The 16,936-nt window shown below is 37.1% G+C and overlaps 1 protein-coding gene across 1 annotated transcript in view; it reads right to left on the reverse strand.

Annotated features, from left to right (window-relative positions):
- Nucleotides 1–16,936, reverse strand: part of CSMD3 (CUB and Sushi multiple domains 3) — a 406,730-nt gene that overhangs the window by 95,888 nt on the left and 293,906 nt on the right. The window contains exon 32 of the mRNA XM_068167989.1: nucleotides 10,841–10,957. Within this exon, the coding sequence (XP_068024090.1) occupies nucleotides 10,841–10,957 (117 nt within the window). The remainder of the gene's footprint in view (nucleotides 1–10,840; nucleotides 10,958–16,936) is intronic.

A 16,936-nucleotide genomic window follows, 5' to 3' on the forward strand; every position in this document is an offset into this window, starting at 1 on the left:
ATTGCCTTCATCTACAGCCAATACATTAATATAAGTTGGCTTTCAGCTGAGGATTTTACCCTAAATTTCAGCACATGCATTAATTATTCAAAATTTCAATACAAACATTTTCACCCGTGAACAAAATAGGTAATTTCTATTTTTCAGGCTCAGTATTGCAGCACTCCTTTAGTCTGTATTTTCTAGTGCACTTCCTATTTCAGTTCAGAGTCTGATCTTTTAAACATTGAATTCATTAAGTGCTAAAATTTAGACACCTCCTTCACCCATGAAATCAAAAGAAAACTTTCTGTCTTTGGATACAATTTAAAGATGTTAAATCTTAGCATGAGCTAAGAGTTTTCAGATGTAGTTTTGGACAGTATGACAGAAACAACCAGAGGAATAAGACTCAAAATCTCTCTGGTACTATGACATAACATTATGCTGCAATTATACCATAGCTTTCAGTTATACACACTTAAAAAAAACCACCAACCAAAAAAACCCAAAAAACTCAACCAACCAATAAAAACCCCAAAACCAACCAACCAGTTCAACTCTATTTCAAGTTTTAACTAGAATATTACTTTTTAAATTACTATAAATAAATACAAACAGCAAACAGCTGAAAAACCCAATCTTTCTTCAATAACACAGATTGCTCAGAGATTCTGTTTTACTAGTGTGGAATAATCACCCATTTCTGCAGTCAGAACTGAATTTGGAAGGAGCACAAAACAAAGTTCAGTGAGGATTGCAAACACTTTTTAATTTGTTTTCTAAACATGAGTCATTACAGGGAAATCACTGAGAGAAATCCTGACTATTTCTGAAGACTGTATCTGGGTACACAGCAGTAAACACAAACAGCTGAGTCAATACAGATAAGATTGCTTTAGAGAGGAATGCTTTATATGTAGAATAATATAATGAAGAGGAAAAGTGAGATCATAGAACCAAGGAGGTTGGAAAAGACCTCAGAGATCATCAGGTCCAACCTATTACCTAATATCTAACACCTAATGACAACTAAACCATGGCTCCAAGTGCCACATCCAATCCCTTTTTGAACACCTTCATGGACAGGGACTCCACCACCTCCCTGGGCAGCACATTCAATTGGCAAATTACTCCTTCTGTGAAGAACTTTCTCCTTACCACCAGCCTAAACTTTCCCTGGTGCAGCTTGAGACTGTGTCCTCTTGTTCTGGTGCTGGTTGCTTGGTAGAAGAGACCAACCCCCACCTGTTTACAATCTCCTTTCAGGTAGATGTAGAGAGCAATAATGTCTCCCCTGAGCCTCTCCAGGCATGAAGATGTATGGATTATAACTACAGGAGCAGATCCTAATACTAAAAAGTTTTATAAGTAAAAGATTTTATTTAAACTTTTTATTTATTTATTTATTTATTATTTTCCTTCATTCCAGCCTGATTCTAGAAAACTTCTTCCTGAAACACACCAGAATACTTCAAGAAACTTAAGAATGGTCACTAATGGATTCCCAGGCCAGTTTTCTCTGCCTCTTACTGATAACCAGTGAGGATTCTGTTCTGATATTTCTGACAGCTAAGTAATGATGATTAATGATTCCTTTTATGAAGCCAGGAAAAATTATATCCAGAATTTAGTATCTGAGTCTACCAATATCCCTAGTAGAACATAATTTGCTTAGATGAAGTTGACTGGTTTGTGTTGCTGGTGTGATTTGCATTTTTCATAATTTTGAATAGCCCATAATTAAGGAACTATATGGTTAGATGAATAGAGTTATCGATTTTCTTTAGCCGGAAGGAAATTGAAGGCTCATTTATTTCTGAGAAACATACTATATCAGACAAATTGTATCTTGTTCTAGATAGAAGCAGTATTAGTCTTTCCAGTTGTCTGGGATTTTAAGTAGGCATATAAGCAAAGCTAATGCTTCTAGAAGGCTCATCAGGAAAAACTGATGTAACCACTTCCCTTTGAGTATTTTGTTATCTGTCACAAAATACTCTGTTCCTTGGTCTGAAGAACAGAACTGTAAATTTCCACAGCCTGGCCAATCCTTGAAGAATCAGGCTATCCAGAGAGCTTATCTGCTCTCTTCCTGGCTTCATATGTAGGTAGGCAAATTCTGAGGTAGACCATGGCCTTGTCCCAGTAGGAAGAAAGAGAAGAGCTCCCACATAGTGCAGATGTTTGTTGGTGGGGACAGGCTGGACAGTCCTAAATTTCACAAGTCTGCTGATCAGAATTTTGCACCACCTAATCAACCCCATGCTGGTCAGACTTAAGAGTGAGCAAGCAGGTTTTTCTCACTCAGAGGCTGTGAATAAAAATTATACCTTTTTTATTAATGCAACTTTATGTTCAAAGGGCCTAATCAATGGTGATGCAAGCTTTTGTTATTGTGATGCTAAAGTACTTCAATCCTGTCCTAAGAAGTGACTCTAACAAAAAAACCAGAATTGTTTAGAAAATCTGCCACCACTTAATCTTCTCCTCAGGATAGTAACATGTATTGGAAAGCATTTAAGTGACAAATGTAATGTAGTCTGTCCTCTGTCATTTGGAAGCAGGAAATCAGACTAATTTCAGCTGTTTAAATAACAGCCTTTTCTGTGAACAAGGTCTGATAATTAAATATCTGGAACAGCCTCAGTTGTGCTACTCAGGAAAATAAAACCACAAAACTTCTTTAGAAATCTTTCATCAATTCATTGATATTACAGTCAAATTATTATACTTATTATGAAGCCATTAATTTCTTCAAGACCACAGATGTGGTCTTATCAACATTCCACTTTTTTATAAGGCTATTAAAAAAACAGACATACTGTTGCCATATCTTTATTGCCAAACTCAATAGCTTAAGCTATTTAGTGATTTGTATTAAATTGGTCATTAAATTGGTCATATTGTAAAGCATCATTAATATTTGAGCCAAAATTAATAATTTTTGTTGAAAGAATCCAAAAGCAGTGTTGAAAATTGATTTCAAAGCATATTAAGCAACTAAAATAGTAAGCATCTTCAAATTTCATCTCAAGAATGTGTTAAATAGTTTGAACTCCTTTAAAAATCCCCCAGTGGTTACTTTTTTATTGGCATCTGCTCACTCAACAAGCACATTAAGCACTGAACCTGTGAATGAAATACTCCCCAGCTGTGAGTCTGTACGCATAAAACCCACCAGTCCTTTCTGTCATATACCTAGAGATTCATAAGTAACTGGAAAGTGATGACCCTCTAATACTTCTTCAAATTATATGGATAGCATCTGAATGACACAAACGTTGCCTTCCACTGGAAAAGCAAACCAGAAACAGTTATACAAGCAAAATTCACGTCTGTTCCTCCAAAATCTTAGACTGAAAGCTCCAGGTATTCTATGGAGAGCTGGTAGCAGAGTAATTCATATATACTTCAAACTACGATAAAAAGGGGGATTCACTATCTACCAGGTATTTTCAATGTACAATACATTGTTACTTGCCTATCCATATTAAGTAGGCTAACACAGCCTGCTCTCACAAGCCCCTCTCCCCCAACAAGAGCAAATGTAACACAAAAAAAAAAACCTCAAGATTGAGGTACAGAATTTTACTGGAATTATCCAAAATTACCTTAGCCTCTTTGCAGAAAACATGCAGCAAAATGCAGAAGCAGCAGCTGAAACCAGCAATAAAATGGTTGCCCCAATCCAAGCACACAGCAGCCCACCCAGTGGCAAAGACCAACAAAACTGGAAACAAAAAGCAGCAGCTGGAACAGGAAGCCTCTCATGTTACAATCTGAACTTCAAGTCCCATGATACCTTGCTCCAGCCCGCAGTTTGTTTTGAAGCTGCCATAACGGCTCCATGGTATTGAGTATCAGCAGCAAATTCAACTAAACCTATGACTCTGTGCTTGCATTATAACAAAAAATAAAGATCTTTGACACAACCTTTTTAAAACTTGCCAAATATTCTTCAGAGAAATAATCTTTAACATCAATGGGAAAATAATTTTCTAGTTTGCACATGTAACATAAATTTTTGCATTATAATGCATTTCTTACCAAACCCTTGAAATATTTATACTTTATGTAACATTTTAGGGTACATTTATTGTGCATTCTGAAGACTAAAATACTTAATAGTTACATTAAAAAAAAATGCAAAACAAAGCAAAATTACTACTAATAATAAAAACCTGACAAAAACCCAACAAATAAACCCAACCCAAAACTAAATAAAACCAAAACCAACTAGTAAAATTAACATAAAGGAACATTTACACCACTGTTGCAAATATTTCCTTTCACTACTAATAACACCTCATGAAAAAAAAAACCAAACTTACAAACCAACCAACCAAAACCCCCAGCTCTGCCAGTTGTATGTCTGATTGCATATGACCTTAGTTAGGCTTGTCTCTGGGATGAAAACCACTTCTGTATCTGCTTGGCATCCTTTGCACAATGATGTCTCAGTTCAATTCTATCACAGATAGCAGTGTTGGTTATGTACTTTTGAATGAATCTTTGTTAGCTGACTGAAGAAAACTGACGAAAAGGACTTACACTAATACTGAACTCTCAAAGCTAATTTGCTAAACATCATTCTAATATTTTCAGATGCTAGCACAAGATCCTTTGAAAATTTTGCATAGAGCGGTGTTAAAAAGAGAGATGACGGTGGGGCAACAAAGTTGAAAGAATGACAAGGAAAAAAAATAAGAGATGTGAACTTTCTATCTTCTATTTGTTCTATTCATACAAGAAATAGATCTTCCTATTGTTAATCGTATTTTTAAATACATTCTCGGTACTGCACTCTAGACTTCAGAACACTGAGGAAATAAATCAGAAAACTGAAATACTATATGCGTTATCAAATTAGTTGTCATGTTCAATTAGAATTTCATTATGTTTATAGATTAAGTGATTCTTCTTTTTAAAATACTTTCACCTTACATATGAAGTCCTGTCTTTATGACAAATCTTGCAAACACATACAAAAGCAGAGAATGCTACCTTACAAAATAGGTTTATGATTAAATGGGGGGAAAAAATCATGTAAATAATGACTTCTTGGAAGTCATATGATCTTGGAGTCATATTCTTTTGGGAAAGGAAAGGTGAGCTGATTGACTTGTTAAAAAAACACATGGTACAGGCTTGTCTCCTGAAATTAATGTCATGAGCTGGTCACTCAAACATTTGGAGCAGACTTTGTGGTTTCAGGTAATTTTGCTTACAAGTAATCATTGCTTGGGTGATGCAGTCTCACTGACTTTGAATTAGTTGCATGTATGAAACAGGAATAAGATTCTTGCCTCCAATAGAATTTTAATATTCCAGATAATCCTGTATCATCCCTACCTCCCATTCAGCATGAGTATTACCAATTTAGAATAGAATAGAATAGAATAGAATAGAATAGAATAGAACAGAACAGAACAGAACAGAACAGAACAGAACAGAACAGAACAGAACAGAACAGGTTGGAAGAGATCTTCAAGATCATCAAAACTAGATATTCAGTGAATCAATTTTCACCCATTTCGTTTAAGATGGAGAGTTCAGTTCTCCACATTTTAAAATATGACAGTCCAAACACATCTGTCACATTTCTTAAAAGAAGGTAAGATGTACAAAACAGTAATGATGGATTCAAGTTATTAAAATCAAAAGCGTTATTTTAATGCAGCTAAGTAACATCATAATACCATTTGATTCTTATTTCCTCTAGATGTTGTCTTTCAGGACAGTCTGGAATTTATAATCTGTCCTTTCCTATTTTTTTGATTGGGAAAAAAAACAAACAAACAAACAAATAATAAATAGAAAACACAACCAAACGTAAATGGAGTTTGAAAACAAATCAAACCACTGAAATAACTCTAATGTGACACTGCTTTTAAACTGTCTAAGAATTCTGTATGCTCTGAGCTGTTTAACAAAAAACACGTTGACAATATTGCTTGCTGTGTGCTTTCACTTGCAGAATTAAAGTTGTATAAGTATCTTCCAGTATCTGCAAAACCCCCTATTCTTTGAAGGATATAATAATATGAAGGATATTATTATTTGTAGTAGTAGTAGTGCTAGTAGTAGCAGTAATATTGGTAGTAGTGTTACAGTTGCTATTATTATTATTATTACCATTTTTATTGCTATTACTATTAATGCCAAAGCTCTGCTGCTTGGTTTTGTTTGTTTCTTCTCTCTGATGCTTATTCAGAATAATTCAGGGCTATCTCACAACACAGAAATTCAAGACAAGGCTCAGAGAAAAGCTGAAAATGGTATAACTCCATGATAAAAAAAAAAGTGTCTGTGAATACATGCCAGTTATTCAAGAATTAAAAAGAATGAATTTTAATTTCTCTATTTATAGTGTGCAAACTAGTCCTACTTCCATTGCCAAAATTCTAAGAAATCTCATCCCCAAATGTCATGCTTATCAATAAAGCTCTTGTCTCTTTTTTTTTTTCTGTTTAAATATTGTGGTTTGCTGTGAATGCAAAACAAATGTACAGTCTCCATGGAAACTAGACATTTTCCCAATTATATACATGAGGTTTAGCTTCTTTATAAGGAAAAAAAAAAGGAATAAGCAAAAGCTCTGATTTGAATTTCATATTTTTGATGGCCACTGACAATCAGTACTTAATTTTCTGATATCACAGTTCATAAACCACACTTACATACCTTACTCTGTATGTTCAAGCTATCTGTTTGCTCTAACAGTAAGGCAAGCCATTTACTGAGGCAAGATCATGCAAAATTTATTTTACTGCTAAAAATATTAATTTAACCAGAAGTATTGACAGCACTGTGATGCAGAATACGGCATGCAAACTAATTCATGGGCGTTAGGAAAATGAAATGGGATCTGCCTCTCTATCTTAATTGTAGCTACTGCTGGATTTCAGAGCTGAACGATTAACAATCATTACACCATTTGAAAATATCAGTGGGAGAGTGTCAAAGAAGATGAGACTTCCATGTTTACAAGAGTTTTTGCCTGTGGCATACTGTGTGCCTTTGTGAATCATTTATCTTCTAGCTTAAACCTGTCATGGTATGAAATATTGCAACTGTGATTCTGCATGACAGAATAATAAAACACTGAAAAAAGTCCATATTTCAATGACCTTTCCACAGAATTTTGGACTTCAGAACCTGAAAATCTGCACATGAAATAGTTTTTCTTTTTTTTTTTTTTCCCTCCATCAAAAACTAATCAAAGCCAATAAACTCCCCTCTACATACTGCATATGCTAGTTCATCGCTTGTGTTTTGTTTTGTTTTTTCTGTACCAACCTGGTTTAACTTTTCTTAAAACTGTGATCTATTGTGGAGTGGAGTGGAGTGGAGTGGAGTGGAGTGGAGTGGAGTGGAGTGGAGTGGAGTGGAGTGGAGTGGAGTGGAGTGGAGTGGAGTGGAGTGGAGTGGAGTGGAGTGGAGTGGAGTGGAGTGGAGTGGAGTGGAGTGGAGTGGAGTGGAGTGGAGTGGAGTGGAGTGGAGTGGAGTGGAGTGGAGTGGAGTGGAGTGGAGTGGAGTGGAATGGAATGGAATGGAATGGAATGGAATGGAATGGAATGGAATGGAATGGAATGGAATGGAATGGAATGGAATGGAATGGAATGGAATGGAATGGACCAGGTTGGAAGAGACCTTTGAGATCATTGTGTCCAACATAACATCCAACACTGTCTAATAAGTCTAAGCCAGTAGATTTAGTTGATTAGGTGGTGTTGGATGATATGTTGGACACGATGATCTTGAAGGTCTCTTCCAACCTGGTTTTCTCTATTCCATAAAGAAAAAACTAAACCATGGCACCAAGCACCCCATCCAGTCTCCTCCTAAACACCTCCAGTGATGGTGACTCCACCACCTCCCCAGGCAGCACATTCCAATGGGCAATCGCTCTCTCTATGAAGAACTTCTTCCTAACATCCAGCCTAAACTTCCCCTGGTGCAGCTTGAGAGTGTGTCCTCTTGTTCTGGTGCTGGCTGACACCAACCCCCACCTGGCTACAACCTCCCTTCAGAGAGGGCAATAAGGTCTGCCCTGTACCTCCTCTTCTCCAGGCTAAGCAAGCCCACCTCCCTCAGATTCTCCTCATAGGGCTTGTACTCCAAACCCTTCACCAGCTTTGTTGCCCTTCTCTGGACACATTCCAGCAAATCAACATCTTTCCTAAATGGAGGGGCCCAGAACTGGACACAGCACTCAAGGTGTGGCCTAACCAGTGCTGAGTACAGGGGCAGAATGACTTCCCTGCTCCTGCTGGCCACACTATTCCTGATACAGGCCAGGATGCCATTGGCCTTCTTGGCCACCTGGGCACACTACTGGCTCATGTTTATCCTACTATTGACCAGTATCCCCAACTCCCTTTCTGCCTGGCCTCATGTACAGTATTGGATTCCACAACAGTTCCATTCATCAAATACACAAATGTTATTTCTAACAGTGAAAACTGAAGGGAAGGTGGAAGAGCTTTGAAGGAAGTAAGTTGCTGAAGGAAAATCTTATGCACTGCTGGAGTACCTCTTCTATCTTCAAAAGATTTGCTTTGACTCTGTTGTTGTGAGCAATCTCTGAGAAATCTATATGCCATGATGCAAATTAACAAGTGAATTCAAGGTCACAAAGGCCAGAATTTTGGGGGCACTGTCTTGTCAAAGAATGATCCCTACACAATCAATATGAAGCACATTTCTTAATGTCTTTTCTTCTATCAGGACCAAACACAAAACTTATATGTAGCAATTTCCTAAAATTGATCTTATGAAGTTCAGTATTAAAAATGGATGGCTATCTTTCTGTACAACAGTACTGGAACATATTGTGAAGAGACAGAGAAGAAAGCTGTCAGCTAAAACACATACTTTACACAAATATATAAAACTTCAGACCAAGACAAAGAATTATCTCGTTTGTAGAAAACTTTGGCTAAATTGGTTATCAAAACCACTTTGACTTTCTTAATGGTTGTTCCTGGAAACACTGAGATGACAGATGAGAGAAGAAGTGTGAGTCAGAAAAAAATACATTAATAAGTTATCAAAAGAATACATGACTTTATAATTCAGGCAAAATTTCATGTATTTTTGTATGAAAGGAATTCTACTTTCTATTACTGTAGGAGTGTCACAGAAAAAGGAAGCTAAAAAGAAATACTTTTTTGGCCTGATCGAAGTGTCAAGTCATCCTTACTGCCAAGTATATTTTCTAATATTTCTCTTTCAACACACAAATATTTATATCATTTATATTCACAAAAGTGTGGCAAGCATTTCTGTGATATATTCCACAGGTAGCTCAAGAGAAATGATAGATATTCTATCACAATCATATCTTTGATACATCATTGAATTCTTGTATGCCAGGCTTAAGTCTATCTATACCATGATTTTCCTTCTTTGTATCAGCATTTTTTTTAATTGGCATTGTGAAAGGATCAGGCAGAATTAATTGATACTATTCTTAGAATGAACAGCATGCAAAGAAAATCGGTATTTGCCAAACTGTTCCATGAAACTATGAAGAACAGTAGGATTTTCCCCCACATACATGTCTTTTTAGGGGGAATTCTGTCTTTATTTCCAGAAATCACAAATCACATTTTCATCCACAATTTCAAAGATACAAAATGCAGAGCATTAATATTTCAAATCTTTTATTGTAGCAATTTTAACTCTTTACATGATGACAGTTCTATCATAAAGTAAGTATCAGACCTGAGGGAAATGGGAGGATATAATCTTTTCGTTTCTCTCAAACAAATTAGCTAGGTCAAAAGCATGTGCTTGTAACAGCTAGAAATAAACCAAGACTTCTGCAAATGTGTAAAATTTTAGATGAATGTTCTAGAGGAATAAATAGAGATTCCCCAGGCGTAGGAGATGATACTTCAAAAGATCTATTTTGTACTATCCTATGCACCACTATGCTATACATAAGATCACATTAAGTGGATGTGAAAAGAATTCAGTCATCGTGAGTATGGCAGATGGATACACAGCAATTCAAATATTAAGGACAATTTGGATAAAATGATTACAGAATCAACAGGGAGGTTAATAAATGCCCATCCCTGCTAATTGACAGACTGAAATATGAGCAGTGGGTCAGGATAAAGTCTTACTTATCCAAGTATAAATCTGAAGCATGAATATTTAAAGAATTATATTCAATATGTTGGCATACTACTTACAGAGGATTCAAAATGAACAAACTGTCAGCTGTCACCATAGGCATTGTTTAATAAAGTGAGATAAATTAATTCATCATCCCAGAGAGATAAAACAACATTGTAAAAGTCATGCTTGTTGTGGGAGAGAAAACGTGTTTAAAACATTGATCTAGTCATCAGAAAAAAGTTTGGATGGGTGTGAAGCTTTGAGGGAAGATCTGGGAATCTACAAAAACTAAATGGATGCTGTTCTAATTTCATTCTTCAGGAAGGACTATGCTACTGCCTCATGATGCAGAGAAGCCAAGTAAAGCAGTATTAGTCAACATTTAAGAGAGATGTTTCTTCCCCTGCCAACATGGAATTACTGAAGCTACAGTTTCTAGAAGCTAGGCACATGATCTTGGGTGGAAAGAAACTTTAACTGGTACCACATAGCATCACAGCAATATTCTAAGTTACACATTGATTGTCACAGTGAGACAAAAATAAATGAAAGGTAATGGTAAATACAAGCATTTTGAGAAAACAGTGCACTAGAAAAATAATAAAAAGTATAAACAAAATATCAGTCAAAACAACTTTGTTAAATCTAAAAGCAATCATACAAGTCACCCAAAATTTTGAACGTATCCAGGCAACAAAAAGATATGAAAGAGATCAGATCTACTTACCAAATTCCTTAGGAACAGTGATAGAATAAACACAGTTGTGACCAACACTATAGTTCTTGGGGTAGTTTGGTGATAATACAGTGCCTTCAGAGCCAGTTGACCGACTTCCACAGGGTGCTAAAAAGTAAATATAATGAGTATTTAAGAACATAATCTAAGAGGATAAAAATTAAAGTGATTTGTTATGTGTTGATGTATGCTATTAAAATAAATTTTATTACACTTCTAGACTGGATTAAATGTGTGTAACCTGTGAAGTATTGAGTTTGCAGAGCTTTCTCATATATCAAAAGAGAATTGATTGGACTCTGGAGTTTCCTAGATCAGTTATTGCTTTTGTCTACCATTTATGAACCATCTTAATAAAACAATAATGTTCTTTATACACAGTAAACTATAATTCACAGCATCCAAAACTATTATTCATTTCTAAGATGCTTTATACTCCGACAAAACCATAGATTATGCAGCCCTTCTGCATACTAGTAAATTCTTGCTCATGCCAATAGATTCATAATTCAAAATAACATATATTACAACTAAACCAAGAAAGTCAGGATTCCTTGACCGAGCGCTTATTTATTTCTCAATTATTTATAACATTATACATAAAAAAATACAGAGCAAACACTCTTATCGCACAAAGGCCATGTTTATTCTACCATTAACAGCTATAATACTTGATAAAATGGCAGATAAATAAGAACGCTATTTGCTACAACAGTGTATTTTTCTAAGGTTAACAATATAAGTAAACATTTAGCATTATTCAAAATTGTCAAGCAAGAAATAGTGGGTTTTTTTCTTACTTTTCTTCATCATTTATATGAAACAGTCAAAAGTGATTTCCTGTGTCTACTACCTGCTTCTCATACACACTTTACAACTAAGTAATTTAATCTATTGTCAGGATTATGGTGTCTATTTGAAATAACTCTTCCTGTTTTGGACTATAAAACATTTTTAATGAGTTTAATCTTAACAGTTATTTAACAAATTTGTTTCCTCTGTTAAGTATTTATTTCTAAAATAAATGCTACACAATGTTTCATTTACTAAACACACACACACAAAAAACATCAGGCTTTTATGATAAGGTCTCCAGTTTGAAGCCATCAGCCCTCATCCTGTCGCTCTCTGCCACTGTCAAAAGTCCCACTCCAAGATGGTGGAATGAATGGAATATTCTGGAAATATGAGCTCAGCAAAGCTCTCTCTAGTCAAAGGCATAGGGTTGGGTGGGGAAAGAGCGAACCAAAGACAGGTCTTCATTCACATCCTGTTGAGGGGTCAGATCCTGCAGCATGCCTGTTCCTGCTCCACCTCAGAAGGACTGCAGCCACCTGGGAAACCACATCTTTCACCCCATACCTGTGTCTGACAGAGCTGCTGTTCAGCCTGGAGAAGATTCCAGGGAGACCTTGTAGTGGACTTCCAGTATCTGAAGGGGGCCTATAAGAAAGCTGGGAGGAGAGTTTTTACACAGGCTTGTAGTGATAGGACAAGAGTGGATTGAAGCTTGAGAAGAATAGATTTAGATACTAGGAAGTAATTCCTTACACTGGTGGAGGTCATGAATGTCCCCTCCCTGGAGAAGTTCAAGGCAAGGTTGGATGAAGCCTTGAGCAAACTGGTCTAGTGGAACGGATCCCTTCCCATGGCAGAGGGCTTGGAACTAGATGATCCTTAAGGTCCCTTCCAAAGTAAACCATTCTATGACTCTACATTTCTTCTTTTCCCAGGTTTCTATTTTTAACACTGAACGTGGTCTGGGAGCGGTTGTGGTGAAAGCGATTGAATTTCAGGTGTCTGAGGAGTACAGGACTTGGAAGTTCACTCACTTAAACCTGTATCAGAACTTTCCAGAGCAGGTTATTCTTGTTCAAATGGAAACAGCTGCGATTTTTACTTGGCTTAGAGCAGAACTCAGGGAAAAAATCATTAGAAGTGGCCAAAGCTCCTTTCAGGTAGCAGGAGGGGGGTAGATTAAGGGACCCAGAGCTCAGTGCTGCAGACCTACACCTTCAGCTTGACTCTTTTGAAGCTATTTTGCTTCCTTCTGCTTTTGTTCTTCATTTCCGAGTCAAGCACAGCCCCACTGTGGGACACAGATTGAAGGGAACACAGCCTAGTCGCCTCCTCAATGGTTACAAAGGCCCAAGCCAGCTGGACTGTGTGCTTCATGCTGCCACCACTGTGCCTTGAGGAGGGAGGAGAAGAGGCTGAGATGCGATGAGTGACAGCAGGGCGAAGCACAAGACCTAGCCAGCTCAGGCCTTTGCTACCCCTGGGAAGTTGCAAAAATAAGGCTAAATATATATATATATCAAAGTTTATGTAGCTTAAACTATTTCTCCTTCTTTCTAACATACCCTTCACTAAACTATACATTTAAAAAATTGGCAGCAGATTTAGTTCAACAGAAGATGAAATACCTGGTTTTATGGTGCACTCTATTTAACTAATCCCTTAAATACCTTGGAAATTTGGATTCTCTGGCAGTCGATTTTAATGAGGTCATTGTAATTAACTGCTATTCTTCATTTCTTATGCTTTATTTACCATTATATTACATGAGTACTTCTTAAATGAAAGCTTAGAATAATTACACACATCATTTATTATTCAATGGATATTGTAAAACCATATAATGAATTCCAAATGTATATGCAAAAGGTCAGACACTCAAAGTAATACTTGGTGTGGGTATATGCATATGGCTGTATTTATTTTTAATTGTTTTCTGGACTTTCTAGAATTATTAACCTTTATAGGTCATTGCAATAGTGTTTTCAAAATCTCTCTGATATTAAGAGAGCAACTACTGCAGGAAAAGTTGAGATTTAACTTAATCACGTTTTTCAAAAGCTGGGGGGGTTTCAGCAAAATATCTGCTCTCTGCATAGTCACATAGTAAGATTTGATTTTTGTTCCCTATTCCCAAAAGCACTTATGTATTCTACACTAAACAGTCAGTGGTCTCTCATAGGAAAAATAATCCCAGAATCTCCAAGTAGTATATACTGCTAAGCAACTCTCTACTTAATTGTGAAAAATCCAATGGCTGAATGCTAGCTTTTTTCTTTTGTTTTTTTTGTGGCTTGATAATTTTTGGTGTACAATGATCTGCTTTCCATGGAGGAGGAATAAGTGTGTTCATATAGGAAAATCAGTGTAGTTTGAGGGTTGTAGTTTAAGGTACACTGGAACCAAGATACCAACCTCTTTTACTTTCTAAGGAATCTTCCAAGTGCTGAATTTCTACACAAACACAAATAACCCTACAATTGTTCAAAAATAGTGTTTGTTGCATGCTTTAATATCAAGAGGCATTGCTTCCCCAGAGTTTATTCAGATATCTCACTATATCTGGTATTTCCTACGTTGCAGCTCTAAGTCATGCTCTGCTGAGCATGCAAGCACAGTAAATCCTGTTCATGCAGTCTAGATGCAAATGGAAAAATATACAATCCTAACAAGCTCTTTGAATCCCCTTTGGTGACCTTTAAAGGAAACAATCTTTCTCCACAAACTGTTTTGGGAAGAATGCTCAAAATGGTACAGTAAGAGACATATATTTGTAAAACATGGGCAGTGGTAGCTTCGGAACAAAAATCTCATATTGAGGAGATTCAGTCACAATAAAATAAAATCCTTATTTATTCCAAATATGCTTCACCTTTCTTTTCAAATCTAGCTAGTAAGAACTAAATGTTAACAGTACATACTATCTGAGTAGTATTTTACATATTTGAAACACATTCCTAATGGATTTAAATTCTACCTTGAACTACTGAGGTCATGGCCTGTGTGATTCTATAAAACAGGTTATTGTGAGCAAAAAGTAACTAACCTATGACAACTTTAAATAGAGCATGCTGCTTAAGCAGTTCGATGAACATTACTTTGGAGCTACAAAAACAAATTGCAGTCTGATTCACAGTACTATTCAGCTTCATTAGCTGCAAGAATACTCTCTGCCTTCTGCAACTGTCTCTTTCATTATATGTTTTCAAAGCCTGAAACAGATTAAAGTGACCCTTCATACCGTGACTTCAAAATTACACACCTTTTTATCACTAGTGGATCAAAACAAAACCACTAATGCCCTTGTAGTATAAAAAATAACTGCTGAAGAATTTCCAAACATACCCTCACCTGCATGACAGCCTTAATTTTGTAACTTGTCGCTGTTTGGGTTTTCAGTCTTAACACATCCAAGTGCTGGGTTCTACACATTGGCCACAACAACCCCATGCAGTGCTACAGGCTGGGGTCAAAGTGGATGGAGAGCAGCCAGGCAGAGAGGGACCTGGAGGTACTGGTAGCACTGGTTAGACCACACCTTGAGTACTGCGTCCAGTTCTGGGCCCCTCAGTTTAGGAAAGATGTTGACTTGCTGGAGCGTGTTCAGAGAAAGGCAACAAAGCTGGGGAGGGGTTTGAAGCACAAGCCCTAAGAGGAGAGGCTGAGGGAGCTGGGCTTGCTTAGCCAGGAGAAGATGAGGCTCAGGGGAGACCTTATTGTTGTCTACAGCTACCTGAAGGAAAGAGGTGGACAGGTGGGGGCAGGTCTCTTCTTCTGGGTGGCCAGCACCAGAAGAAGAGGGCACAGTCTCAAGCTGCACCAGGGGAGGTTTAGGCTGGATGTTAGGAAGAAGTTCTCCATGGAAAAAATAATTGTCCATTGGAATGTGCTGCCCAGGGAGGTGGTGGAGCCACCATCACTGGCGGTGTTTAGGAAGAGACTGGATGGGGTGCTTGGTTGCATGGTTTAGTTGATTAGGTAGTGTTGGATGATAGGTTGGACTCGATGATCTTGATGGTCTTTTCCAACCTGGTTAATTCTATTCTATTCTACTCTATTTCCTCCTTTTAATTTTTTTTTTTTTTTAAACACAAATATCACATCAGTTTATTGCTTATAAAGGCTTAATACTTTTCCATACATAATTATTAATACTTTGAACTACATGCATGCTATACTGTACTCTCTAGTAATTAATATATATTTTTTTTTTGTTAAAGGGTAATTTTTCCCTGACTACACACTTCATTTTGCCTCTCATGTCATTTCTTTCTCCAAAACATGAAACACAAATATATGCATTTAATTGGTGACATTGCACAGCATGATAAACACAGTCACTCCAGGAACCTATGGCTTCTTTTATTTAGTTAGTTTTTTAATTATTATTTTTTAACCAATACTGGTTTTACAGATTTTATAAATAAATATTTAAGGCTACTATGGAGTAGTTTTAAAGTAAAAGCACCAGTCTTGTCTTCTTGTTTTGTTGTGTAAATGTCATGAATACTGTATACTGCACTGGTTAGGCCACACCTCAAGTACTGTGTCCAGTTCTGGGCCCCTCAGTTTAGGAAGGATATTGACTTGCTGGAACGAGTCCAGAGAAGAGCAACAAAGTTGGTGAGGGGTTTGGAACACAAGCCCTATGAGGAGAGGCTGAGGGAGCTGGGGTTGCTCAGCCTGGAGAAGAGGAGACTCAGGGGTGACCTTATCACTCTCTACAACTACCTGAAGGGAGGTTGTAGACAGGCAGATGTTGGTCTCTTCTCCCAGGCACCCAGTACCAGAACAAGAGGACACAGTCTCAGGCTGCACCAGGGGAAGTTCAGGTTGGATGTTAGGAAGAAGTTCTATACAGAAAGAGTGATTGCGCTATGGAATGGGTTGCCTGGGGAGGTAGTGGAGTCGCTGTCATTGAGGGTGTTCAGAAGGAGACTTGATGGGGTGCTTGGTGCCATGGGTTAGCTGTTTGGGTGGGTTGGATTGGTTGATGGGTTGGACATGATGATCTTGAAGGTCTCTTCCAACCTGGTTTGGTTTATTCTAATAAAGGTTATTCTAATAAAGTTGAATTCTTTGTCTACTCAAAGAGGTTGTGCAACCATGACAGTGCATGTTAAAAGACAAAAGATGAGAAAATTCACGATTGCTCTCTGTACAAATGAGCAGCCTGATCTAGTGGAAGGTAACCCTGACCATGCATGGCACAGGGGTTGGAACTAGATGATATTTAAGGTCTCTTCCAACTCGAATAATTCTATGATTCTATGTTTTTATCACCTTATT

This window comes from Melanerpes formicivorus, unplaced genomic scaffold (genome assembly GCF_026170545.1).
Source record: "Melanerpes formicivorus ecotype bairdi unplaced genomic scaffold, bMelFor1.0.p_v2 SCAF_128, whole genome shotgun sequence".
NCBI classification, from domain to species: domain Eukaryota; kingdom Metazoa; phylum Chordata; class Aves; order Piciformes; family Picidae; genus Melanerpes; species Melanerpes formicivorus.